The 26,969-nt window shown below is 30.6% G+C and overlaps 1 protein-coding gene across 1 annotated transcript in view; it reads left to right on the forward strand.

Annotated features, from left to right (window-relative positions):
- The window catches only part of LOC113388624, a 122,996-nt gene extending 98,187 nt beyond the window's left edge, over nucleotides 1-24,809 (forward strand). Inside the window, exons 4-8 of the mRNA XM_026625988.1 lie at nucleotides 11,562-11,755; nucleotides 13,371-13,581; nucleotides 13,668-13,779; nucleotides 20,412-20,587; nucleotides 24,628-24,809. Of these exons, the coding sequence (XP_026481773.1) occupies nucleotides 11,562-11,755; nucleotides 13,371-13,581; nucleotides 13,668-13,779; nucleotides 20,412-20,587; nucleotides 24,628-24,749 (815 nt within the window). The 3' untranslated portion in view covers nucleotides 24,750-24,809. The remainder of the gene's footprint in view (nucleotides 1-11,561; nucleotides 11,756-13,370; nucleotides 13,582-13,667; nucleotides 13,780-20,411; nucleotides 20,588-24,627) is intronic.
- Nucleotides 24,810-26,969: the final 2,160 nt, after the last annotated feature.

Consider the following 26,969-nt stretch of genomic DNA (forward strand, 5'->3'; position numbering starts at 1 on the left):
TTAAAAACTTGAGTTTTTTAAATTCTTTGATCATTTTGAAAATTTTGAAGTTTCTTGAAAGTTCTTAATATCGAATCATGTCAGTTAATCCAGCTTGCCGATAAAAACTTTCTTTTTGGATTTTTAAAATTACTGGACCTGCCTTTGCGAAAATTCAAACATTACGTCAACACAAGATTAATGTTTTTTGAATAATTTAAATCGAATGCTCCGTTCTCTCACAAACTTAGTTGTTATTTTCTGCACTCTCTGCTGCATATCTCCGAAACGGTTGAACCTACATTTGCCAAAAATTAACCAGCTCTAATCCTCATAAGAAGAAATCGAGGGCTTTTTGAATCAATCAAATTGGTTGAGTGATACACTTAAAAAATTGTATAAAAATTGTATCCACACATACACACATCAATTTTTTATTATGCCAAAATGTTCAGAAACCTTTGAAACGTAAAAAATGCAAACAAATCATTTTCGATATCTAGACGATTACACAAACACTACCCTACGGAAGTTAATAAAGTACCATAAGTGGATGAATAGAATGAAATTGTATACTACTTTTCAATATGATATGATAGTTCACACATTGTCTTTTATATATCTATTTTGTCATTATTCTAGTCGTTCAAAATTAATATCTTGACAACATGAACTTGAACCCATTTCGTGGTTGAATATTTTAAATTCACACACATATTTTGATGAGAACCATTACAGCAACTCGGGGAATATGGTTTTTTTGTCCACGTTTTAGCCACTAAATCTGAATCAATTTTGAGAATTTAAAAACCGTTCGAAAGATATTGGTTGGGAATCGTGCTGACTAGTTTGTGGTAAAGATCGGCCGGTCCGTTTTCTTGTAATGACGTGTTAAAAAAATTGATGGTAGAAACCATAGTTTTATAGATTATACTAAAAATATGGTCCTACGACAAATCGTTTAATTTTAGAAATTTGTCAAAGTTTGCAAAAATTATAATCTTTTTTTTTGCTTTTGTCAAAATTAGACAGTTGATCGACGTTTTCTCATAAACGCCTCAACCGATATCAGAAATTTGAAGGCCATTTGATATATCTCAATGAGGACTATCGTTTGTCAGTTTTGTGAGACGATCTGCCGAGCCGTTTTTAGTAAATTGATCCTTTCTCCCACATTTAAGCTCATACTACCAAATTGATTTAAAAAAATCAAAAACTGATCGAAAGATATTAGTTGGGAATGATACTGATTAGTTTTAGGTGAAAATCTACCGTGCCGTTTTCTTGTAATTAACTGTTGAAGAAAAAATCATGCCGATTTTTATGGATTTTTTTTGGAGATGTATATCATCATGGTCTTATAGAACTTACTGAAATATTACGGCATTACGGCAAGTAGATTAATCTTAAAAATTCATCAAAGTTTGAGAAAATAAATAGTTTTTTTTCTGACGTTTGTTAAAATTTATATCGGAAAAACAACTACTGTGTTGTATTTTCCAACATGTCAAAGTAGTATACAATGTACCTTTTCGGCGGACTATTGTAAAGCTATTAAATTTACTGAATGTCCTTACTAGGACAGTTGTAAATAAAAGAGTTAATAAAAAAAAACTTAACGTTAGACTATTTACGTGGTATAACGATAGAGTACTTGGTCTTATTATACTTACTTATATAATTATAAATATTGTTAATTTTTGAAAATTTGCTTTTAGAAAATACTAATAAATCCACTCGGAATACTTTTAATCACTCATAAATTAATTTATTTTTCATTGATTAAGTCGATTATTTACACATATCGGGAAGTTTATGTAAATTGCCTCAAGGCAAAATACCAATACCAACTAGTTATCCCTAGAATAATCGCGATTAGCAATATTTGCCTAAGGCATAATGCAATGCATCACTAGTCACAAAATATTATTTTCGGGGACGTTTCATGTCTAAACACAATACCACTTACACCTAGCTAATTCCAGTCATCAGTAATATTACTTTTTGTGTCAAAGCCACTCATACAATATCGTTTTTGGGCGATGACAATGCCTTTGCGATTTGTTCGTTCATCCTTTGTTACATCTGAATGAAAGGAATGCACCGGGCTGACTCTCTGGGGGCGCCATTCGTTGTCTTTATTGTTTAAGGTGAATTTATGAACAGGCACCCGAATAAGAAACAATGAAAGTGCATAAAACACATTCTGAGAAGGAAACCGAGGTTTATAAATTGTTTGAAACCCCCCCATGGAGAGATAATAAAGTAGAATTTTAGCGAAGTGGAACGGTTATTCATCATCCATGGAGCTATGAAGCTTGGGGGTCTGGCATCGTTAAATTAAATATATCTATTTGTGTTAGATATATAATAAATTAAATTTTAATTGTATGATATCGCCTTTAATTGCGTGTATGACTTTTATAATTATAATTACGTAGTTTTAACTCCTTTTGATATTAATTATATATGAATGTTATTAACTTCCCTGAGAGTAAGTATAGTAATCTCAAAATAAACGAAAATGAATTTTTATAAAAAATGGATATATGTGTGTACTGATACAAATTTCACCGATGATTTCGGGAACACGTTTCAACCGATTTGAATAATTAATAAAAAACACTTGGTTCGTATTGATAAGGAAACTAATCATCTGGGGAGTTAGAGTGAAAAACTTTGTCTCATAATTTGAAAAAATATATAAACTGAAATGCAAAGTTAAAATTATTAATTTCAAGAATATCAGCTAGAATTAAAATTATGATCCAAATTATTTTGATATCCAAAAATATTTTTTTTTTTAAATTAACAAAAAAAAACTTTTTGATTTTCCCAAAAGTAATCGTTTTGTCAAACATGCAAAAATTTTTTTGAATCATTCAAATTTGATGCATTGTTCCCAAAGTTCGTTTTTTTTACACGTTCAGCTCCGTATCTTCAAAACGGTTGGACCTGCCTTTGTCAAAAACTAATTATCACTTCTTCCCATCATTACGAATTGAATGCTTCAATAGGATGCCCTATTCTCGCAAAAATAAATTTCCATTCTCTGTACTCTTTGCTTCGTATCTCGGAAACGGCTGGACCGACTTTTCGCAAAAACTAATCAGCATTTTTTTTTATCAATAAGAATCGATTGCTTGTTCAATCATTCGAATCGGTTAAGCGGTACTCTCGAAAACGTCGACAAAATATTGTATCCGCACATACATACACACACACATCAATTTTTTTGAGGAATGTTAAAATGTTCAGAAACCCCTGAAACGTAAACATATGCAATTTTTTTTTATTTTGATTATTGGCTCATTACTATAACTTACCTTACGGAAACTTAACTAATATAATTAAGAAAAAACAAACAAACTATTATATTAATTATTTAATATTATAATTAATATAATTTATTTTCAATTTATCATATACTTTTTTATTATAATATTTGTTTTTTATTTTCAATAGTTCCAATAATTTTTCTGTACAAAATCGACAAAAAAAATTATCGTTGATAACGATCGTAGCGGAGCTTGAAAGCTCGAAAGCTCGCCAGTGTATGATACGATAAAAGCATAGCAGCAGCGCAGTACAAAAGCTCATGTTGGCTACTATTTGTAAAGCTGTCTAACTAATACTTCGATACAACTGCATATTGCACATTGCACATTGCTGGAATATTACAGATAGCTTTCCACATTCGTTTTCCTCATGTTAAGCTTTGGGAAACAGAGAGCAAATTTTGGAATCATTGAGAGTATTTTTGTTCTTTGTATAGCACAGTCTATTTGATGCAGTAAATATTAAAATTAGAACACACGCTCTATCTGTTTACCTTTCATCTTTATTTTTTGCCTACTGTTCATACTTTTAATTTATCTACCTGTTTACCTGTGTACCAGTCCAACTGTGTATCAGTCATTCTTATATAAATCTATAATAATGCTTTGTAGTGATCATTTTTGACCACCAAACGTCTTATTTTTCATTTTTTTCCTGTAACTGCTGGATCTGCTCTCAGAAAAACTCAATAAATTCTTCAAGTCCTCACGACTGAAATGTTTTTTGAACCATTTAATTTGGATGGTTTGTTCTCTCAACAATTGCCAACTATGATTTGTAATCAATTGTAATGTAGTTTATATGATTTTCACACTATGATTAAAATAGTTAAGTTGGATCTATGTGTCCCTATTACAAAATTAAACTAGTTGGTATTGGTATTTTGCCTTGAGACAAGTTACATGAACTTCTCAATATGTGCAAATAATCTACTTACAATAAAAAATAAATTAATTTATGAGTGATTAAAAGTATTTCGAGTGGATTTATTACACATCATTGAAAACGAACAAATACGTTAACTCGGAGTATTTTCAAAAAGCAAATTTTCTCAAATCAATATTATTTATAATTGAACCAGTTTCCGTAGGACTCTAATGGTTTAGTATACTTATTAAGACCGAGTACTCTATTGTTATATCAAGTGAATTGTCTAATTTTAATTTTAACAAACGTGAAAAAAATACTCATTTTTTCAAACTTTGATGATTTTTTAAAATTAAACTACTTGTCATAAGGCCGTAATATTTCAGTAAGTTCCATAAGTCCATGATATATATCGCCAAAAAAGTTCCATAAAAATTTACTCAATTTTTTTTTCAAGTTAATTACAAGAAAATGGCTCGATAGATTTTCACCTAAAACTTATCAGAATCATTCCGAACTAATCTAATCCTTTGAACAGGTTTTGATTTTTTAAAATCGATTCGGTAGTTTGAGCTTAAATGTGAACGAAAGGTTTAACACTTTTTTTCAAATTACAAAGAAACGGCTCGGCCGATCGTCTCACAAAATGTCTGACAAATTATAGTCCTCATTGAGATACATTAAATGGCTTTTAAATTTTTGAAATCGGTTCAGGCGTTTTTGAGACAACGTCGATCAAAGGTTTTATTTTGACAAATGCCAAAAAAACGATACTAATTTTTGCAAATTTTGACGAATTTTCAAAATTGAACGACTTGTCGTAGGGCGTAGCCGTATATTTTAGTATGATCTACAAAACTATGATATCTACCTAAAAAAAATCATAAAAATCGATTTTTTAAAAAAAAACTTCATTATAAGAAAACGGCCGGGCCGAGCTTTATTAAAAACTAATCAGCATGATTCCCAAAATCAATATCTATCGACCGGTTTTTGAATTTTTAAAATCGATTCAGAATTGCGGGCTAAAACGTGGACGAAGTTTTTTTCACTTTTCTGCGACTTACAAAGAAACGGTGCGGGCCGATCGTCGCACAAGACTCAGAAACGCTAGTCCTCATCGAGAGATACATCGAATGGCTTTTAAATTTTTGAAATCGATCCAGCCGTTTTTGAGAAAAACGTCGATTTGCGGCAAAAAATCTGTTCACACACACGCACACACACACACAAACTTTTTCCAAATTTGCTCTCATTCGATTCAGAATAGCTTGAACCGTCGAGAAAACAAAAATAGTTGGTTTGGTATTTAGCCTTGAGGCAAGTTACATGAACTTCCCGAAATGTGTAAATAATCGACTTAACCAAAGAAAAATGTGTAAATAATATACTTCATTAATCCTACTTTTTAAAAATCGATAATAATTTTAGCAAATTTGACAAATTTTTAAATTAAATACTTGTCGTTAGGCCATAATATTACAGTAAGACCATGATGTATCGCAAAAAAAATTTCCATGAAAATCGGCTTAAATTTTTTTTTTCAACAGTTAATTACAAGAAAACGGCTCGGTAGATTTCACCTAAAATTAATCAGTATCATTCCCAACTAATATCTTTCGAACAGTTTTCGATATTTTAAAATCGGTTCGGTAGGATGAGCTTAAATGTCGACGAAAATTTAACACTTTTTTCAACAGTTAATTACAAGAAAACGGCTCGGTAGATTTTCACCTAAAATAAATCAGTATCATTCCCACTAATATCTTTCGAACAGTTTTTGATATTTTAAAATCGGTTCGGTAGGATGAGCTTAAATGTCGACGAAAATTTAACACTTTTTTTCAACAGTTAATTACAAGAAAACGGCTCGGTAGATTTTCACCTAAAATTAATCAGTATCATTCCCAACTAATATCTTTCGAACAGTTTATGATATTTTAAAATCGGTTCGGTAGGATGAGCTTAAATGTCGACGAAAATTTAAACTTTTTTTCAACAGTTAATTACAAGAAAACGGCTCGGTAGATTTTCACCTAAAATTAATCAGTATCATTCCAAACTAATATCTTTCGAACAGTTTCGATATTTTAAAATCGGTTCGGTAGGATGAGCTTAAATGTCGACGAAAATTTAACACTTTTTTCAACATTAATTACAAGAAAACGGCTCGGTAGATTTTCACCTAAAATTAATCAGTATCATTCCCAACTAATATCTTTCGAACAGTTTTTGATATTTTAAAATCGGTTCGGTAGGATGAGCTTAAATGTCGACGAAAATTTAACACTTTTTCAACAGTTAATTACAAGAAAACGGCTCGGTAGATTTTCACCTAAAATTAATCAGTATCATTCCCAACTAATATCTTTCGAACAGTTTTTGGTATTTTAAAATCGGTTCGGTAGGATGAGCTTAAATGTCGACGAAAATTTAACACTTTTTTCAACAGTTAATTACAAGAAAACGGCTCGGTAGATTTTCACCTAAAATTAATCAGTATCATTCCCAACTAATATCTTTCAAACAAAAAATCTGTTCACACACACGCACACACCACACACAACTTTTTCCAAATTTGCTCTCATTTCGATTCAGAATAGCTTGAACCGTCGAGAAAACAAAATTAGCCGAATCGGATTTTTTGATGAAAACATAAACTTCTCCTTTGGCATTTAAAAATTGATGAGCATATGTCTAATAAAGAAATTTTGACCGCCAAATAGATTTTTTTTTACTTCTTTTACGAAATCTTCAAAACCGCTAGAATCCGCCTTCTCAAAAATTAATCAGTTTTTCATCTTGTTAGACATGTTGATACCGATAAATGTTTTTTAATCATTAAAATCGGACGCTCCGTTCTCCTAAAAACTGAGTTGCCGTTTTTGGGCATTTCTTGCCCCGTATACGAAACGGCTCGACCTGCCTTTATTAAAAACTAATCAGCATACCCCTCCAAAGGTATAATTAAGTTTCGTTTAATTTAATTCTCATGTAAACATATATAAACACTATGGTCCAATTTATAATCATTTATGTTTTGCCTATAAAATACGATTAATGAAAGTTATGGTACTTAGTTATGGTACTTAAAATAAAATATTTTTAGAGCACTGATAAATGGATTTGAATAATTTAAAAAACATTCGATTCATATTAAAAATCAGTACCAGCTCTGATGATCATATAATTTTTTTTTTTCACTTACTCAGAATTTGGGATAAATTATTGGTCAAAATTAGACCGAACAAAATATTATCACAAATTATATATTTCGCACACGACTCCATCTTCTTAAACTGAGCTAACCACTTCGCAACATCCAAGAGAGCTTTTATGAAATTTAATAATAAATTTCCGAAGCCTGTTTCTATCCGAAGTACAAGGGCAGACATTAAATTCGTTACGTTCATGAATAATTGATGATGTGTAATCTAAGCCCCTTGTTCGACATGACAATGTTTGTGTAAGGCCAATGCTAATATGTGCTCATAATTTCCTCATAGAACTGATTTACTTTGTATCTTCAGTAATTTATCAGTGAATTATTATACTAGGTCGTGGTTAATAAATCCATAAAATTAATCGAATAAATTGTAGTACATTTGATAAAAATCAATCAAGTAAAAATAAAATTTATTTTAGCACAAAATGGATTTATTCTCGTAATTTCTACCGAAGCCATCAATTTAGCTACGTCAAAGGAATTCATTTATTGAACCTATTGATGGATTCGTGCCTATTATGAGATTTGCATGAAATATTTTAGATATCTGTCATTCAAATTGTTTGACCGATGCAAATGCAAATAGGTATGGTTGTGAATCGAGCCGTTTGTTTGTAATCAAGGCAATTATAATAGGATTGCAAATAGAGTAAGTGGTCATTAATATTCATTGCGGTCCTTAATTGTTTTTAAAATTCGATTTGCTAATTTTATGTTTCGACGTTCAAGCCATTCTGAATCGAATAAACCCAAATTTGGAAAAAGTATGTGTGTGTGTGTGCGTGAATTTTTTTTCCGCAAATCGACGTTTTCTCAAAAACGGCTGCACTTTCGATGTATCTCGATGAGGACTATCGTTTTTCTGTATTGTGCGACGATCGCTTGAGCCGTTTTTTTTGTAAATCGCAGGGGTCAAATTTTTTTGTCCATGTTTTAGCCCGCAATTCTGAATTAATTTTGAAAATTCAAAAACCGTTCGAAAGATATCGATTGGGAATCGACCTGATTAGTTTTTGGTAAAGATCGGCCGGGCCGTTTTCTTGTAATGAAGAGTTAAATCTTTTTCGATGGTTTTTATGTTTTTTTTTTGCGGTAGATATAATAGTCTTATAGATCATACTAAATCATTACAGCTCTATGACAACTCGTTTAACTTCAAAATTTCGTCAAATTTTACAAAAAATAGACTCGTTTTTTTGTCATTAGTCAAAATTAGACATTTGATCGGCGTTTTCTCAGAAACGCCTGAACCGATTACAGTTTTAAACGACTATCTGCCGAGCCGTTTCTTTGTAATTTGGAAAAAGTGTTGAATTTGTCGTCCACATTTAAGCTCATACTACCGAATCGATTTTAAAAGATCAAAAACTGTTCGAAAGATTTTATTTGAGAATGATACTGATTAGGCCCAAATCTACTTTTTTGTAAGTTGTTTTTTTGTAATTAACTGTAAAAAAAATTAAGCTGATTTTTATGGAACTTTCTTTTGCGATATATATCTTGTTTTTATAGAACTTACTGAAATATTAAGGCTTTACGACAGTTAGTTTAATTTTAAAAAATCATCAATGTTTGAGAAAATGAGTAGTTTTTTTGACGTTTGTTAAAATTAAAATTAGACGATTTACTTGGTATAACGCTAGAGTACTCGTTCTAAATGGACATACTAAACCATTAAAGTCCTACGGAAACTGGTTTAATTATAAAAGTTATTGATTTTTAAAAATTTGGTTCTTTGGAGAAAATACTCAGGAGTGTTCGTTCATTTTCAATTATGTGTAATAAATCCATTCGGAATACTTTTAATCAGTCATAAATGGTCTGAATTGTACGTTGATACTCAATGACCATATAATATGTCATATAATTCACTGGTACCATTTTTGTACCTAGTATTTTTGTCTAGTACAGTGTAAAATAAAATATAGCAATGAAAATTCCAGCTAGTGTCAGAGGTCATATTTAGCATATCAAACACACAATATTATTGCATTCTTTCTCCTCTGAGCCATACCATACTGCCTTTAATTCCCTTTTTCCTTAAGGTCTATTTTTTTCATTCCGGTTTCGAATCTCGTTTCTTTGAACCGAACTGTATACCAGAATACCGTTCCGCTTTATTAATTTAGCTTCAGCGGAATATTGCGAAAGGAATGCAGCAAAACAAAGACTAGGATACAAAAAGACGATTCTTGCGACTTACTCAGCTAATTTAATTGGAATTTCCTTCCATCCAACATATGGTATTGAATGCATGGTGAATCAAAAGCCTGGCTTGATGTAATAATAGTAACATTGTGCTATTATAATATTATTGTGTAGTTTTGAATATGAGGCAATTAGCACGCAATTTAATAATGTAAAACAAACTGCATCGACTATGCTCAAATTTATGTAAGAGGATAAAAATAACTTGGTTTAAAATAGAGTTGTACGACCAAATTTGAAAAAAATTGACGAATTTTTATAATTCAACTGCTTATCGTAAGCATATAATATTTTAGTATGTTATTTTATATTGCAAAATGTATTGTCATACAAAGTTTCATCAAAATAGTCAAAACATTTTTTTTTAAATATTTGGCCAGCAGATCTTTACCAAAAACTAATCAACGCGATTCTAACCAATATTTTTCGAACAGTATTTACTAGGGAATGCAATACCGGTATACCGGTATACCGAATTACCGATAAACCGTCCGATTTTTCGGCGATATTTTTACCGGTATTTATTCCAAAAATACCGGTATTTTCGGTATTTATACATAAGCACTATTTGATACATATTACCCCAAAGTTTAAATTTCTCGGCACAAATTTATCTTTAAATTCCATAATCCCATAAACAGCTATATCTTCAAGTAATTCTATAGGATAACAAATGTCAAATATTATCTCAACTCGTCATTAAATTGAATATTTATTGCTATTCAAAGGGCTTCATATCGTGTTACAATAAATAAAATTGAACTGATAGATAATGATGTTTGTTTCATCTTTTGTAAAAATGTAACGGTTTTTTAAGTGATATTTGCGCCAAAATATTTTATATCATACAGATTACCCTTGCATAATCTTTATTTTATTCTAACTTTATACATAATAATTATGATAATTACTAAATATTTTTGCTTCTTATTACAATTATAAAATATTATTTTTCGAAAACATTTCAAAGTTTCAAAATACTATAGAAGCATCACATTGTTTTAAATAACAATACTCAACAATTATAGTAACTTATTGTTTATCTCGACAAAGTATCCGGTCTTAAATTAGTGTAGAAAAATTATTTTTTTAAAATATTAGAGATTATGCTAATTTAACACATCGGATACAGACAATACAGTTTATTATAATAATGTAGTATGATCTTTCATGAGTTTTTGGTCTTTCTTACTCATAAGTTTGTTTTTGGTGAAAAGTACTTAATATACTCGATAGTGATAATGAATTAATTAAATTGGATATACTTTTGTTGAATTATTATTTAAAAAATAAACTTATTGTTTTATTTTATTGTTTTTATTGCTTAGTTGAATATAGTTGTAGTTGTATATAATTTTTTTTATATTTGTACTAGTAACTTTCTATTTTGTTTACGTTTGTTTAAGATAATATAAATACCGGTAATTTACCGGTATTTCCGGTTTTAAAATGAAAAATTACCGAAATACCGGTATTGAAATTTTCCATCGGTATCGCATTACTTAGTATTTACTTTTCAAAATATATTCAAGATTATGGGCTAAGACGTGAATGAAACATTTTACACTTTTCTGATTACAAATAAACGGCTTGGCCAATCGTCGTACAAGTTTTTTTTAAAACTAACATCAAACATACATATTTTACCGATTTTGGCGTGAACGATTTAGAATGACTTGAACGTCCACAAAATAAAATAAGCAAGTCCAATTTTGTAGCAAAAATATAAATATTTAGATATTAACTTGAGATTATATTTGAGAATTATAACCTCGTCAAAATTTGATATCATACTGTTTGATATTGAGCAGTCCGAGGTTGGAATCGACCCTGAAACTCATATGTGCTGGTCCACATTTGTAACCATCTCACTACTATAATTATTTTAAAAATAAACAACTATGGATTATGTTTACTTAGAGTGTTATTTCTTTCTTTTCAGAATTTCCGAATGCGGATTTAAAACAACGTTCTAGAAGATCTCATTCGCGAAGTTCGAAAGGAAGCAATGTCAATTCCATAAGCAGCGCAGGCCAAAACGGGGTCTTTGTTACGGGAAATGCAACAAGAGTAGTCGCACAGAGAAACGGCTTGGCAGTCCTTCCTTGTACTGTGAAGAGATCCACCCAAGGAACGGTCAGTAAATAAAAATTATAAGTAGATACACGTTTAATTGTACACCAGTTTATCTGTCAACCAAATTACATATCTACCGGTTTATATGATCACCATATTACATATCCACCTCTTCACCGGTTTACTCTTTCACCAGTTTACTTGTTAACCAGCTTGTTCGTTCACCAGCTTACCTGTTCGTCAGCTTACTTGTTCACCAGCTCACTCGTTCAACAGCATACCGGTTCGCCAGCTTACTCGTTCACCAGCTTACTCGTCCATCATTTCACTCGTTCACTAGTTTAAATGTCTGCCAATTTATCTATTCTACAGGTATACAGTTTACCTGTATACCTGTTTAAGTACATATCTATCTACCTACCGCCGAGAAAATTTGCATGAACGTCATTTTGTGTCGAAGGAGTCTAGTTGATCATAAATTAGTTTTTAATTAATAATCTTATCCTTAGACTTTAAAACAACTTTTTGGTAAAGCTGTATGTATTTATCAACAATTCTTTAATTTCTTATGTGTCATTATTAGGGAATGCAATACCAGTATACCGGTATACCGAATTACCGGTAAACCACCTGATTTTTCGGCGGTATTTTTACCGGTATTTACCCCAAAAAGACTGGTATTTTCCGTATTTTTACATAAGCGCTATTTGATACATAGTACACTAAAGTTTAAATTTCTCGGAACAAATTTATCTTTAAATTCCATAATCGCATAAACAGCTATATCTTCAAGTGATTCTATAGGATAAACAAATGTCAAATATTATCTCAACTCGTCATTAAACTGAATATTTATTGCTTTACTAAGGGCTACATATCGTATTACAACAAATAGAATTTGACTGATAAATAATGATGTTCGTTTCATCTTATGTAAAAATGTGACGGTTTTTTAAGTGACATTTCCGCTAAAATATTTTATATCATACAGATTACCCCTGCGTAATCTTTATTTTTTTCTAACTTTATACATAATAATTATGATAATTACTAAATATTTTTGCTTCTTATTACAATTATAAAATATTATTTTTCGAAAACGTTTCGAAATTTGAAAATACTATATAACCATTGTTTTAAATAACAATACTTAACAATTATAGTAACTCATTATTTATCTCGACAAAGTATCGGATCTTAAATTAGTGTAGAAAAATTATTTTTTTTAAATATTGGAGATTATGCTAATTTAACATATCGGATACAGACAATACAGTTTATTATAGTAATGTAATATGATCTTTTATGAGTTTTTGCTCTTTCTTACTCATAAGTTTGTTTTTGGTGAAAAGTACTCAATAGACTCAATAGTGATAATGAATTAATTAAATTGGATATAATTTCGTTAAATTATCATTTAAAAAAATAAACTTATTGTTTTATTTTATTGTTTTTATGTATTTTTTTTATTGTTTAGTTGATTAGAGTTGTGGTTGTATATACATTTTTTTATATTTGTACTAGTAACTTTCTATTTTGTTTACGTTTGTTTAAGATAATATAAATACGGGTAATTTACCGGTATTCCGGTTTTAAAATGAAAAATTACCGAAATACTGGTATTGAAATTTTCCATCGGTATTGCATTCCCTAGTCATCATTATAATATTTTCAGGTGACGTGGATCCGCAGACGAGACTTCCAGCTCTTAACCGTTGGCACGGCGACTTATTCAAGCGACGAGCGATTTTTCGTTGAACATGTTCGCCATTTGGGCAACTGGCCTCTTCAAATAAAGTCTGCTAAGCTGGAAGATGCCGGCACGTACGAGTGCCAGATTTCGACGCACCCGCCTGCCAGCATTTTTATACACCTCAAAGTAGTAGGTAAGGAGAAAACTACGTCAGTACATACATATATGTATGTATATGTTACATATATAAATCGTATATATCATATTTTATATTTACAGAAGCCGTAGCTCAAATCACGGGAGCGCCCGATCTGCACATAAGAGAGGGTTCTACTTTACGACTAGTGTGCTCGATAAAAGGAGCGACGGAAGCGCCTTTATATGTTTTTTGGTGAGACATAATTTTGTAGTTAACTTTAATAAACTCTATATATATATATATATATATATATATATATAATTTTCATGCGATGATGCTTTTGACAATATTCCTCTGAAACGTTGACCGATTTTTATGCAATCTTCATACTCAACGTGACCGAGAAGGGGGTATCTATTTTACTCAGGTTTATTTTATGTTTCTTAAACATTTTATAATTTATGACTAAACATGTAACCTTAAATGTTCTCCTTTCTATCAAAAACTCCTATTTCGCAACAGTCGTTTCAGTGATCGAATCGCTTTCCACCCCGGTTTTCAGTCATTGAATGATTTTGATTAAAGTGTAATTTAAATTTTCTGAAACTTATGCAAAATGCTTAAATATTTTCTACTTTAATTTTTTTAAAGCGCAATTGAACAATACATACAACTCTAATTTTTGGCCCTGCATATTAGTCATTTTGGTAGTCTAAACATTTTTCATCTAGCTCGATAACCGATCAATTTGTTTTGTGAACATTTTTCATTGAATTTTGATCAAGATTTATTTTGATCAAGAGCTTATTATAAAGCTTAAATTTATTCGCTCTGATTCTATATCCAAGTTTGGCGGCAAAAAGGTTATCATCGATAAAATTAGATACTTCAGAATATCGATCAGTAAGCAATTATCATCAGATTTCAATATTTTTACATTTTTTGTTAAAATGACAATTTCTGCAATCTATCCCTATTTCATAATACTCATTTTAGTGGTCTCATTATTTTTCATCTTTCTGGATAACCGATTCTTTCTTTTGTGAACATTTTTCATTGAATTTTGATCAACATTTTCTTAACTTATGAAAAAGCATAAATTTATCCGCTCTGTTTGCTGAAACATTTTCAAAACAATTTTTAGATTATGGCAACAAAAAGGTTAACATCGACAAAACTAGATATGTAATAACATCGATCAGTAAGTATCTTCAGATTTTAATATTCAATTTATATATTTTTTTGACAAAATGGCTCTTTCTGCAGGCCATTCAAGAACTTAATTTTGTGGTCCACATCGGAAAAAACGATTTTGAAATATCGATAGATAATTTTACGCGTCTAGTTTTATCGATTGTAATTTTTTTGCTGCTTTTCAATTTTTTTTTTTTTTTTTTTTTTTTTTTTTTTATATTTCTTTATTTACAGCAATCAGAATACAAAGTATCCTATAAGCTATTGTGATAAATTTAACAAATACACACACATGCATACGTACATGCACACAAACATACTCACACGCACGTTAACAAAAAAAGAAATTATATAATAGTAACCACTTCAGCAAGTGGTATACTAGTAGGCTCAGGTCCTTCGGCCGTTTATTGGGAAAACTACGTATTTTAAGATCTAATGTTATGAAATTATCATATACACTAACATACGTACATACATACGCACAGACATTCACACACACACTCTCTCAATAAAAGATTTATAAATATTTAATAGAGGTCACTTCATCAAGTAATGTTCTGCTTAAATCAAATCACTCGGCCATTTCTTCTTCAGTCTTCTGCTGTTTGGAGTTGCTAACAGTGGCGCCATTAGTGTGTTTGGATGGTTTTCGAGCTTCCGGTGATGTTTTTCACTGATTGATTTAATGACATCATTAACGAACTGTATATTTAGATCGTTATGGATCATCTGATTAGTTACGTACCAGGGTGCTCCTGTGATCAAACGAGTAATTTTTGATTGCATCCGTTGTATACGAGCAATATTTGATTTGCTTGAGCAGCCCCAAATCTGAAGACCATAAGTCCACAACGGTTTAATTATCATATTATAAATAAGGACCTTGTTTTCAAGAGATAATTTGGATCTATGTCCAATGAGCCAGCCGAGTTCTTTAACTCGCGTTTTCATTTGCTTAACTTTAGTGCAAATGTGATGTCGCCAGGTGAGTTTTTCGTCAAAGTGAATTCCAAGATATTTGATGGTGCTGACTGTTGGAATTTGATTGCCATTTAAGAACACTGCAGGACACGATTGTTTGTTAAGAGTGAAAGTAATGTGGCTAGACTTAGACTCATTGATGCCTATGTTCCACAGTTTGGTCCAATCTTCAATCAAATTAAGATGATACTGCAGTTTTAAACAAGCAGTACTAGGGTTGTCATCAGTGGATAAGATTGATATGTCGTCTGCAAAAGTGGCGATTGTGGTAATAGATGTTGTAGGAATATCGCGCGTAAACAGGGTGTATAGGAATGGACCCAACACACTTCCCTGCGGTACCCCTGACTTGATAGGAAATACGTCAGACGACGAGGAATTAACCTTGATTATAAACTTTCTGTTGACAATATATGATGTTAAGATATTATGATACTTTACTGGTAAGTAGAGTCTAATTTTTGTGACGAGTCTGTCGTGGCACACTTTGTCGAATGCTTGTTTGACGTCCAAAAAGACGGCGGTGCAATATTGTTTGGATTCGAATGAGTTATAGATATGACTGGCAATCCTGTGACACTGCTGTATGGTTGAGTGCTCTTTACGAAATCCAAACTGGTGATCAGGGAAGATATTGGATTCCTTCAGAATATCTTGTAGTAACAGTTTTTCTAAAATTTTTGACAATATAGGAAGAAGGCTGATTGGCCTATAAGATGTGACTAAGTGTTGATCCTTGCCAGTTTTTGGAATCATCTTTATTAAAGAGGTCTTGAATTGATTTGGCCAGTAGTCAAGTCTCACAATAGCGTTGAAGATATAGGTGATTATAATGAATCCTTTTACAGGCAATTCTTTGAGCATTCTGGGAGATATTTGGTCTATTCCAGGCGATTTTTTTGCTTTAACTTTCTTTATTTCACAACTACTAATTTGAGAGACAAGAAACGTTTCTCGCTTTCGTGACTGCTATTATGGTCTAAAGCAGGACTAATGTTGACATTATAATTTGATAAATTGTTAGGCCGAAAAACTGTAGCTAAGTATTCCGCAAATATATCTGCTTTGTCTTTGTCACTTCTTGCCCATGCAGAGGTCTGGGTATCCATACGAACTGGAGGATTTTGAAAGTTAGGTTTAAGTTTATTTTTGACGGGTTTCCAGATAGAATTGTCAAAACGATTCAAACTGGATACATAGTTATTAAATCTCACTTGATTGAGTTCCTTTAACCTTGCTTTCAACTTGTTGCTCAGATTATTGAAAATGTTTTTGTCTGTGGGCAAATGACTATGTTGCCACCTACGCCTAGCTTTTCTTTTTTCTGCTATGAGCCTTTTTATTTCATATGTTGTTGTCTGGCAGGAGTTTTCTGTCGTAACAGGAGTAGGAGTAGCAAACTTTGCAGCATCGTATAGAAGAGTATTAAAGGAATCGATGGTGTTTTCGATATCAGCGGAATTTTTAAGTTTAACTTTGAGGTTAACTTTGTCTTCTACGAACTTCCGGTAGATGTCCCAGTTTGTTTTATGGTTGCAGATCCTAGAGGAGGGTTTAAAAATACTTGCCGAAGTGCTTATGCTGGCTATTACTGGACTATGGTCAGATGATAAGTCGTAGCTTGCTCGTACTTCTTTGTGAATTGAGCTTATACCCGATGATACAAAAAAATCCAATAGATCTGGTTTTTTGGCAGGATCGCTCGGCCAGTAGGTGGGGGAACCTGAAGAAAGAACACTATAATTGAGTTTATGTATTGTATCATATAGCTGTTTTCCTTTGGGATTATTTAATCTTGAGCCCCAATTGACGTGTTTGCTGTTGTAGTTTCCGCCGGCGATGAAATGACTACCTAGTGTAGAGAAAAAATCTTGAAATTGTAAACTGGTTATATTGTGCCTCGGCGGACAATAGACTGCAGAAACACATAAGTTGAATGAATTCATTTTTAATGAAATTGATGTGGCTTGCAAAATTTCAGATTCGTATTTATCCAGTTCGTAATGAAGAAGATTAGATTTTACAATAATGGCAGTCCCACCGTGTGCGGTGCCATCGGGATGGTTAGTGAAGTATGTCTTGTAATTTGGTATATAAAAGTTTGAATACTTGGTGAAGTGTGTTTCACTAATTAAAAAGATGTCGATATTGTTGTGTCTCAAAAATAATTCTACTTCGGCTTTGTGTTGATACAAGCCGTTAGCATTCCATAATCCTAAGTTTAAAATATTAGCCATTATTTAGCTTTATTAATGTTGATTAATGTTGATAACATTTTGACAATCATGGTGTTTTGTTCCATTAACTGGCTAAACATATTTCTAAATTCAGTCAGGAAATCAGACATCGATGGAGAATTACTGTTGTTAATGTGATTTTGATTGTTGTTAAATAGGTTTGATTGCGATTTTATTACCTGAGCATAAGACATATGCTGAGGATTTGCGTACTGAGAAATTCTATTGTTGTGAAGGTTGGATTTGTACCGGTTTGCATTTGTGTGTAAATAAGTCCCGTTACTTCTGCCTATTGTTGCTTGATCGTTATCTGCACCGACAAGGTGAAGGTAGTAAGAACACCCTTTGTAGTTTGCGGTATGATTATCGCCGCAATGATAACAAAGGGGCGGGGCTTCAGCTGCTTTGTACACTTTTTAGACTCATGATCAGAGCCGCATTTTACACATATAAATCTGCGGTTGCAATAACGCTGGGTGTGGCCGTACATTTGGCACCTTACACACTGCGGAATATTAGATGATCTTATTGGGGGCTCAAAATGAATTATTTGGTTTAACATTTTATTCATTTTAAAAATTGACGAATTGTTTTCTTTGGGTTCTAAGTCTATGTAAAACATGTTCAGCAATTGTTTAGTTTTCGGATGTATGATATTAGTAATATTTCTGACAGGATGACCTTCTTTTTCAATTGCGGCTTTGATATCATTTTTATCTGTGGCGTAGTGCAGATATTTGAGTACAACCCTGTATGAGCGTTCCGCTTTTATCTGGTAGGTATGAAAAACGACGTCTCTTTCACGCAGAAATTTAACAAAATTGCGGTAGTCTTCTATTTCAAAAATGTTGAATTTAATAGTTTTATTGGGTAGGTATTTAGTGATGTATTTGTTTTTATTAATAATTGAATTAATATCCGCTATCATAAGATTGTAATCTCGAACCCCGTAGACAAATAAAGGCGGAGGAGTAGATTTTTTATTATCTGTTGCCTCGTCTGATGGTTTAGAAACTTTGTTTTCTAGAGCGCTGAATTTGTTGGCTAATTTTATGGGAACGCTTTCATTACTTACTGCGTTGTTCGGGCGACGTCTTTTAGCGGAAGTTACCTCTTGCCATGGGTTTTTATTCGTGTAATCAATCACATCGCGTGCAGTGGACTCTGGATCCATTGTTGCTATTGAAGACAAATTACTTGTTGATGGAATGGGAGTTGGATCCGACGATGTTGATCTGTTTACTGCATCATCGTTATTTCTTTTTGTAGTCATCTGGTTCAGAACTAGTTGAGTAGAATTATTTTGGTCTTCGTGAATGATGTTAAATGATTCCACAATGGTAGTGGAGTGATAATTTATAGTACTCCCTGACGGGAGCACTATATTTAATTAAAAAGCACTGAATTCACAAGTAAAGTCACTTACTAGATCAAACACTACACTAAACTGTGACTAAATAAATGCTGTTTATTATGCTTGTTGATTGTACTCAGGTATTGTATAATCGATGTGTTTGCTTCGAGCGCTGAATGAAGAATGAGCTTTTCAATTTCATATTATAAAGTATTAAAATCAAAACAAAATTAGTCGCAAAATTGAAAAAAAAATCCTTAATGAGAAATAATTTTTTTCGAGTTAAATTTATGCTTTTTAATAATTATTCTGCATAATTTTTATTCATTGAATGAAAGTGGCAGAAAAAGAGTGACGATTGCTAAAATGACTATTACAAAATAGAGGTTTGTGGTAAAAGGGTAAAGATTTAGGGGTATATATGTCATAATTTCGAATTATAAGAAATAATAGAAAATGGATTTAAAAAATAACAAACAAATATTAAGGGTGGCACACTCTTGATCCGATTCTTAGTCATATTGAACATGATGATAAAATTACATAAAAAGTTCGATCAAGACGTTTCGGAGGAGAATTGTTACTAACATGACATGAGAACTATATAAAATGACGCTTTATCTTTCAATTTATTTAAAGATCTACTGGAAGATTAGAACTGTGCATTCTGCTGAGAGTGTAATAATTGTTTTAATTATTTTTTTGGGTTATAAAACAATGAACAATAGTCAACAAATTGAAAAGATGAAAATAATAAAAAAAACAGTGAATTTTGTTAGCTAGGTGGCCACGCTATGTTGTATAAATGTTGGTGTGAATGATAGTATGGGTCTATATAAAATTAGCTATATGGATGGATGATAATAACAAAATAATTTTTACTAATATAAATATATTAGTATCAGAGGAGCAGTCATAGAGAGATTATAGTGAGATACGTTATAGAGACGAATAATATAATAGTGGGATACGTTATAGAGACAAATAATATAATAAAAAAAATATTAGAGACAATCAATGAGTATTTAGACATAAAGTATAGGTATTATTATTAATAGAGACGTTAACAATTTTGTCAATTTTAATAATTTCATATTTATATTATTTATTTTCAGGTACCACGCTTCAAGGATGGTGAACTACGACGGCGCCCGAGGTTTTATCGTGACGGGCGAGAGAGGCGCTAGTGTGCTTACAGTTCCGGAAGCAAATAAAACGGTGCACAGCGGAAATTTCACTTGCGCGCCATCCAACGCCAGACAGGCCAGCATCACGGTACACGTATTAAACGGTAAGAAAAAATAAATGTTAATAAACCTATTATATTTTACTCAACTATAGAAGAGTTTGTCGATTGATTCATACCTACTCCAAAAAAAGAGCCAATACCTACTCCAAAAAAAAAAAATAGGTCAAAATACTTATAATTTTGCCTTTTTGCTAAACCGATGAAAATTATCTTATCGTACTGTAAAATGTAATGACATTAGATCAAATACTTTTCTTAGTCTATGTATCAACATAATACATGTTTAAAAAACATCATCAAATCAATGATTGAAATTATCGTCATACTATTTAATATTTATATGAATCTTAAGATTTGTTTAATTGAATCTTGTTAATGAAATATGCTCAGATACAAATAATTTAGTTTTTTAACAGTACCATAACCTGCTCTGAAAATGTCTTGAAACTTTTGAAACTTAAAAACAATAGAAGTATGAAACTATTGTCAGCTTATGCATGTTATGTCGAATTTATACTTTTATTTTGTTATATAGGTTAAGATTATTTATATTAGCTAATTTGGCAACGCTATGTTGCGGTCTTATCTTTGTATGAATTGGTAGTAATAAACTGTTAAAATACTATGTATTGGCTGTGCGATCAGACATTTCACATATGAAACCTAACCTACAAAACACAAAACGTTAAATAAAAATGTTATTATAAGTGCAACTTTCTGATGTATCTTTGATAACGTCTAATCGCACAGCAAGTACATAGCTTTTTAACAGTTTTTACTATCAATTCCTACAAAGATAAGACCGTAATATAGCGTTGCCATAACATTTTTATTTTATCAAAAAAAGTGCCATTAAAGTGAATATAGATTTTTTAAATTGTGTTTACCAGAAATGTTTTTAATATAAAAAATCACAATCAAACAAGGTTAATGGTATATTGTCAGAATTTGCGCGTTAAATTTATAATTTATACTTGAATTTTCTTTTGTTATGTAGGTTGATTAAGTCGTACTCATTAAGTAAATAATGCAGTAATATTGAGTGCATTAAATTAATAGAAAATCGTTGGTGTTTATTGAATATTCATTTACTTGACAAGAATTGCTAAAATTCGATTTGTTTTATTAAAATAGTAGTTCTCTGTTTTCATTTCTTAAAAATGAGAATTTAAATGCCTTAGCCGTACCGTTTCTAGCATTTTTGTGCTTACTGCGAAAAAAATATGTAGAATTTAGTCTGAGGTGAATCATACATTTTTAATTAACATTAAAAATCGAATAATGATTTAAAAAAGCCACGATTCAACTTATAAAATTATTAGGCAGTTATTGGTTACAGCCGCTTGGTGCTTTCCGAACTCAACCAAAAACTTATTATATTATAATTATCCATAATACTGTGACGAGATGAGGGTTAAAGCCCTTCATTTTGGGGTTGCAGTGACCGCCAATTAATTATCCTTTTGTCGACTATGCTTATTGTTGAATTTATCAAAAACGTCCATAAAACGATTTTATTATTCTAGTAGAAATGAGGAATTTCGGACAAGCACGAATTCAGCTGCAAAATTTTAGAAGTTTGAAAATGAAATTTTGGACAAATTGATCAAATTTTACATTTAAAATATGCCTACATAATTATCGTATTATCACCTCACAATTGAGTCACAAATATTGAAATATAATAGTTTACTCTATAATTGTTTCTGCTTCAAAAATTCGTCCGGCCTTTTAAATGTAAACGTTTGCTTGTTCAACTGAATATTTCTGTTTAACTATAACAAATGATGTAATTTTGAAAAATCGGATAAAATATATTAGGGGTTCAACTTAGACAGCTACGACTTGAGCAACTTCATCCTATCCTTACGTGTTTTACTCTATTACTTTATAAGCAAATTAGAACCATATAACTTACAACATAACTTCAAATGTAATTATTGCATAATTAGAAATAAAACATCCAGAAATTGACGTTAGTTGTCCATGTTATAATACCGATGATCGAAAGAAATTAAATCCATCACTGTGTACCGCAACTCATTTACAATATTTATGTATCACAGAATTCAACACCCAATTTTTGTACAAAATTTCTATTCTATTTTAAGTAACTTCACAATTGTCAGCAAACACTATGCCGAAATGGCGAGCAACAGTTTTATTAGAAATATTCGAGCTTTTCCGCTCTTCCGCAGCCACCATGAGCGCTTCATAACACGACGACAATTGCTCCCAAATATGCGACTCGACTTGCGGCAAAGTTAAATGGTCTGAATTCGTATGGAAAATATAAAGTGGCGGAATTCTACTTTATGAATTTCTCCTCAAGCAACGAGGAAGTAGTAACATATACTTCTCACCATCATGAGACTGTCTGTTTGGAACATTTGTATGCAGAGCGGTATACTAAATTTACTAATTAACACCTTGATCATAGTATAAACACTTGTATAAACTATGTAATAAATAGTATAATAAAAGTTCAATGGCAAAACTACAAGATACTTCCGTATCTCTTGACAGCTATTATAATTACGGCGAACGTCTTATAGCAATGCCTTCGAAAGGCGATTTTTAGGACGTTTTTTACGAGTTTAGGACTGTTTGTGTCAGCCCACGTTGTTAAACATTAAATTACGTCGCTTATAATTTATTATCAATGTAGTTCAATCGCATATGATTGGGTAGTTTGTATACTTATTTTTCGTGCAGTTTATTAAAATTAAATGTCCATTAAAAAAATAAAGTTTAACCTATATTAACAACAAAGTAGTAAACAAAAAATACTGCTATAATTTATTGTGCATAAATTCAAATTTAAAATAATTTGTATATTTTTTTCATAATGTTGGTCCGGTATGGATTCCTAAACTAGTGAACCGATCATAAATTTTATTGGTTCACTTTGTGCATTTATATTCAACTTAGGCTTAGGTAACATTAAAAATTTAAGTTCATATTCAAAATTAAATTAAAATTTTGAATTAATTTTGTCAATAAGAAAACAAACACTATGATATGATTTAGGTTTGATTCGCGTACCTTGTTCATTCATATGAATTCCAAAAAATTTTATAAACTAGTGGTGTGTATGGCATCGTGCCTTAAGGCAAATTGCTAGAACTTCCCATACCGTAACGAAATATTCAAGAAATATTAAATGTTTTCAAATAGATTATTATAAATATTGTCACATTGTCTAATATTTATAAGAATTATATAAACTGAAATGCAAAGTTAAACATATTTGTTTAAAGTACATTAGAACTTTAATCAGAATTACGATTAAAATCTGAATTATTTTCTAAATACAAAAAAAAATTGAGAAAAAAAATGAAAAAAAAAATTTGAAAGAAATTTTTTTTTCCAAAATCAATTATTTTGTCAAAACAAGCAGAAAGTTATTTGAATCATTCAAATCAGACGCTTAGTTCTCTCAAAAACTGCCATTTTTTGCACATTTAGCTCTGTATCTCCGAAATGGTTAGGCCTGCCTTTGTCAAAAACTAATAACCTCTTCTCTCAATTATTACTAATTGAATGTTTTTTAGATCATTCGATCATTCAAATCAAATGCTCCGTTCTCTCAAAAATTTTCAATTTCCATTTCCTGCACTCTTTGCTCCGTATCTCCGAAAAGGCTGGATCTGCCTTTGCCAAAAACTAATAAGCTCTTCTCCATATCAATGGAAATCAAATGTTTTTTGAACCATTCGAATCGGTTGATCCGTGCGCCTGAAAACGTGACTGGAAATTTGTATCCATACATACATACACACACACATACACACACACATCAATTTTTTCTGAGGTATGCCAAAATGTTCAGAAACCTTCAAAACGTTGAGAAATGTAAAAATTTTCAATTTCGATTTTCGGCCCATTACTATAACTTACCCTACGGGAATTTAAAAAAAGTATATGTAAAATTAGTATAACATTGAATAGAATTTCATATAAATTAAAAATAATGTAGGATGCTTGATGCTTTGGAAAAGACCATTATTTTTTAAAAAAAACTAAGAAAATGATTATTAAAAGGAAATAATCTAACATCAGCATATTTTTTTAAATTTCAGGTGAAAAACCAGCAGCAATGCAGCATGCAAACACAAGCACTTCGAGTTCAGAAATGATTTTTCCAAAATTATGGGCAATAGTTTCGACGTCTTTGTATCTCAGCCTAAATTCCAACAGATGAATTTAATAAAAATTCACTTAAAATTTCTTCAATGATATATCATTAACAGGTAACTAACTACTAACTGTGTACATTCTGTGTATATTTACGTGTATATTATATTGTATATATAGATTGTAAGATATTTTTGTATGGGATACATATAACTTTAGGTAGCGAATATATAAGTACAAATATATAATATTTGTTTGGTTGAATTGATTAAAAATTGGAAATATTACTTTATCAGTTCTTGGTACATTCGCAATTACTTTTCACAATATTCTTCTTATTTTTTTTTTTGTTGAAATTTTAAATAATTCGTGAAAATATTATTTCATTCAAATTATTTATCATCCATTGCGCGTATTATTACTAATATTAAATCAATAATATCAAAATGGGAATGTGCATTCAAAATTAACCATAAAATATAAATTAAAGCTCCAAATAATTGAATAGAATAAAATACATATCTGCTATATGTTTTCAATTGAAAGTAATAACATCAATGTGATTAAATTTATCAAAAATGGATAGATGCGCTAAATTAAAATTGCATATAATTCAGAAATATTTGATAAATGTTTTTTTTATTCAATTTTTCGATACCCGCATATCAAAATTTATCATTTTTGTGAAGAAGTTAATTAAAAAAAATAAATTTGGATTACAAACGATAGAAGTACCAACTATATGCTTTTTACATACAAACTAACAGATATTTCAACCAATTTGTTTTTTGTGTTGATACAGACGATTGCTATTATTATTTGCTCTAAATCGACTTAATTTTTTTTGCCAAAAACATTAAAATTTGATACTCTTATATTTCGGATTCTTTATTTTACATTTAAAATTGTGTCAATTATTTTATGCATATTCCCAAAACATTTCATATAATATTAGCTCAATCGTTGTAAATAATATCGTAATATCAAAAAATCAATTATATATTAGAAATAATGTATTAGAGTGGTTGTAAAAACAATGTTTGACTATGTATATTATCTTCCATGTTTTGAAAACTATATACATGTTAATTTATATGAGGTATGAAATATATCTTTTATTTATGAAATTATCCGTTGTATCATTTCAGGATAAAGAATTATTTACAGGCAAGTGCTAACTATTTATGTGAACAAAATATAAAGTGACATATTTGGAATCAGTTATTAAAATAATTACTAAAATTCTAAATTAACGTAGGCAGTTTTTTTCCAAGAATTATTTTCCAGTGGAAAGTTGATGAAGAGTTAAGGTAAATTTCATTTCAATTTTATTTTTCTAAATGAATTACCAATTATTATCGATTACAGAAATATACGATGATAATGAATCATTGATACATTTGATAAATAGTAAAGATAAGGTATTTTTAAAGCAAATGCCAGCTATTTTTTGGGTAAATAAAATTGTGACTACTGATTGAAAAAGCCATAAAACGATGTTACAATATTTATTAAAAAACTAACCAAATTAAATTAAAATTTAGAACTAACCAAGAATTTTTTAAGTGGGATTAATGGAGAAAAAATATCGGATTTTTGTACTGTAAATTGGCAATCATTTTTTTCTGGTCGACGATTGATTTGAAAAAATGATAAGATTGCATTTTAAACAATCAGTATATAGTTACGAGATTTATTTAAATTCAAAATTAATCAAAGCAGTTGTGTGCATAATAAGTTTTGTGAAGTGAAACGTTGATAAAGTGTAAAGGTAATTTTATCGGATTATTTGTGCTGGGAAATAAATTCCCGTCTATTGATTAATAAGATTATAAAATGATGTATAAAATCAGTGTATTATGTATAAACATAAGTGCAAAATTCGAAATCAATAGTAGCAGTTTTTACAACATATTTTTCAAAGTGACAACAGGTAAGTCATATTATAATTTATATATATATATATATATATATATATATATATATATATATATATATAAACATCATACTCATGAATTATATATATGATATATGATAGAATTAATACACTTACCTTTTCCGATCTCGTCCGAAAACTCCCAATTTGCAACACTGACGTCACTTTTGAATCGACTATGATATATTATAATGTTTCAAAAACTTGAAACGCGAGTTATTAAATTCACAAAAATTGTACCATATATACATCAATTGCAAGTTATTTAAAGCCGATACACAGAACAAACGAGTCTGATCAAAAAGCCGATTAAACACTAATAAAGATATTATTATTCACTTCAACACAATG

Source organism: Ctenocephalides felis, unplaced genomic scaffold (genome assembly GCF_003426905.1).
Source record: "Ctenocephalides felis isolate EL2017-DRISC unplaced genomic scaffold, ASM342690v1 CF-g0.4_SCAFFOLD_03572, whole genome shotgun sequence".
Taxonomy (NCBI): domain Eukaryota; kingdom Metazoa; phylum Arthropoda; class Insecta; order Siphonaptera; family Pulicidae; genus Ctenocephalides; species Ctenocephalides felis.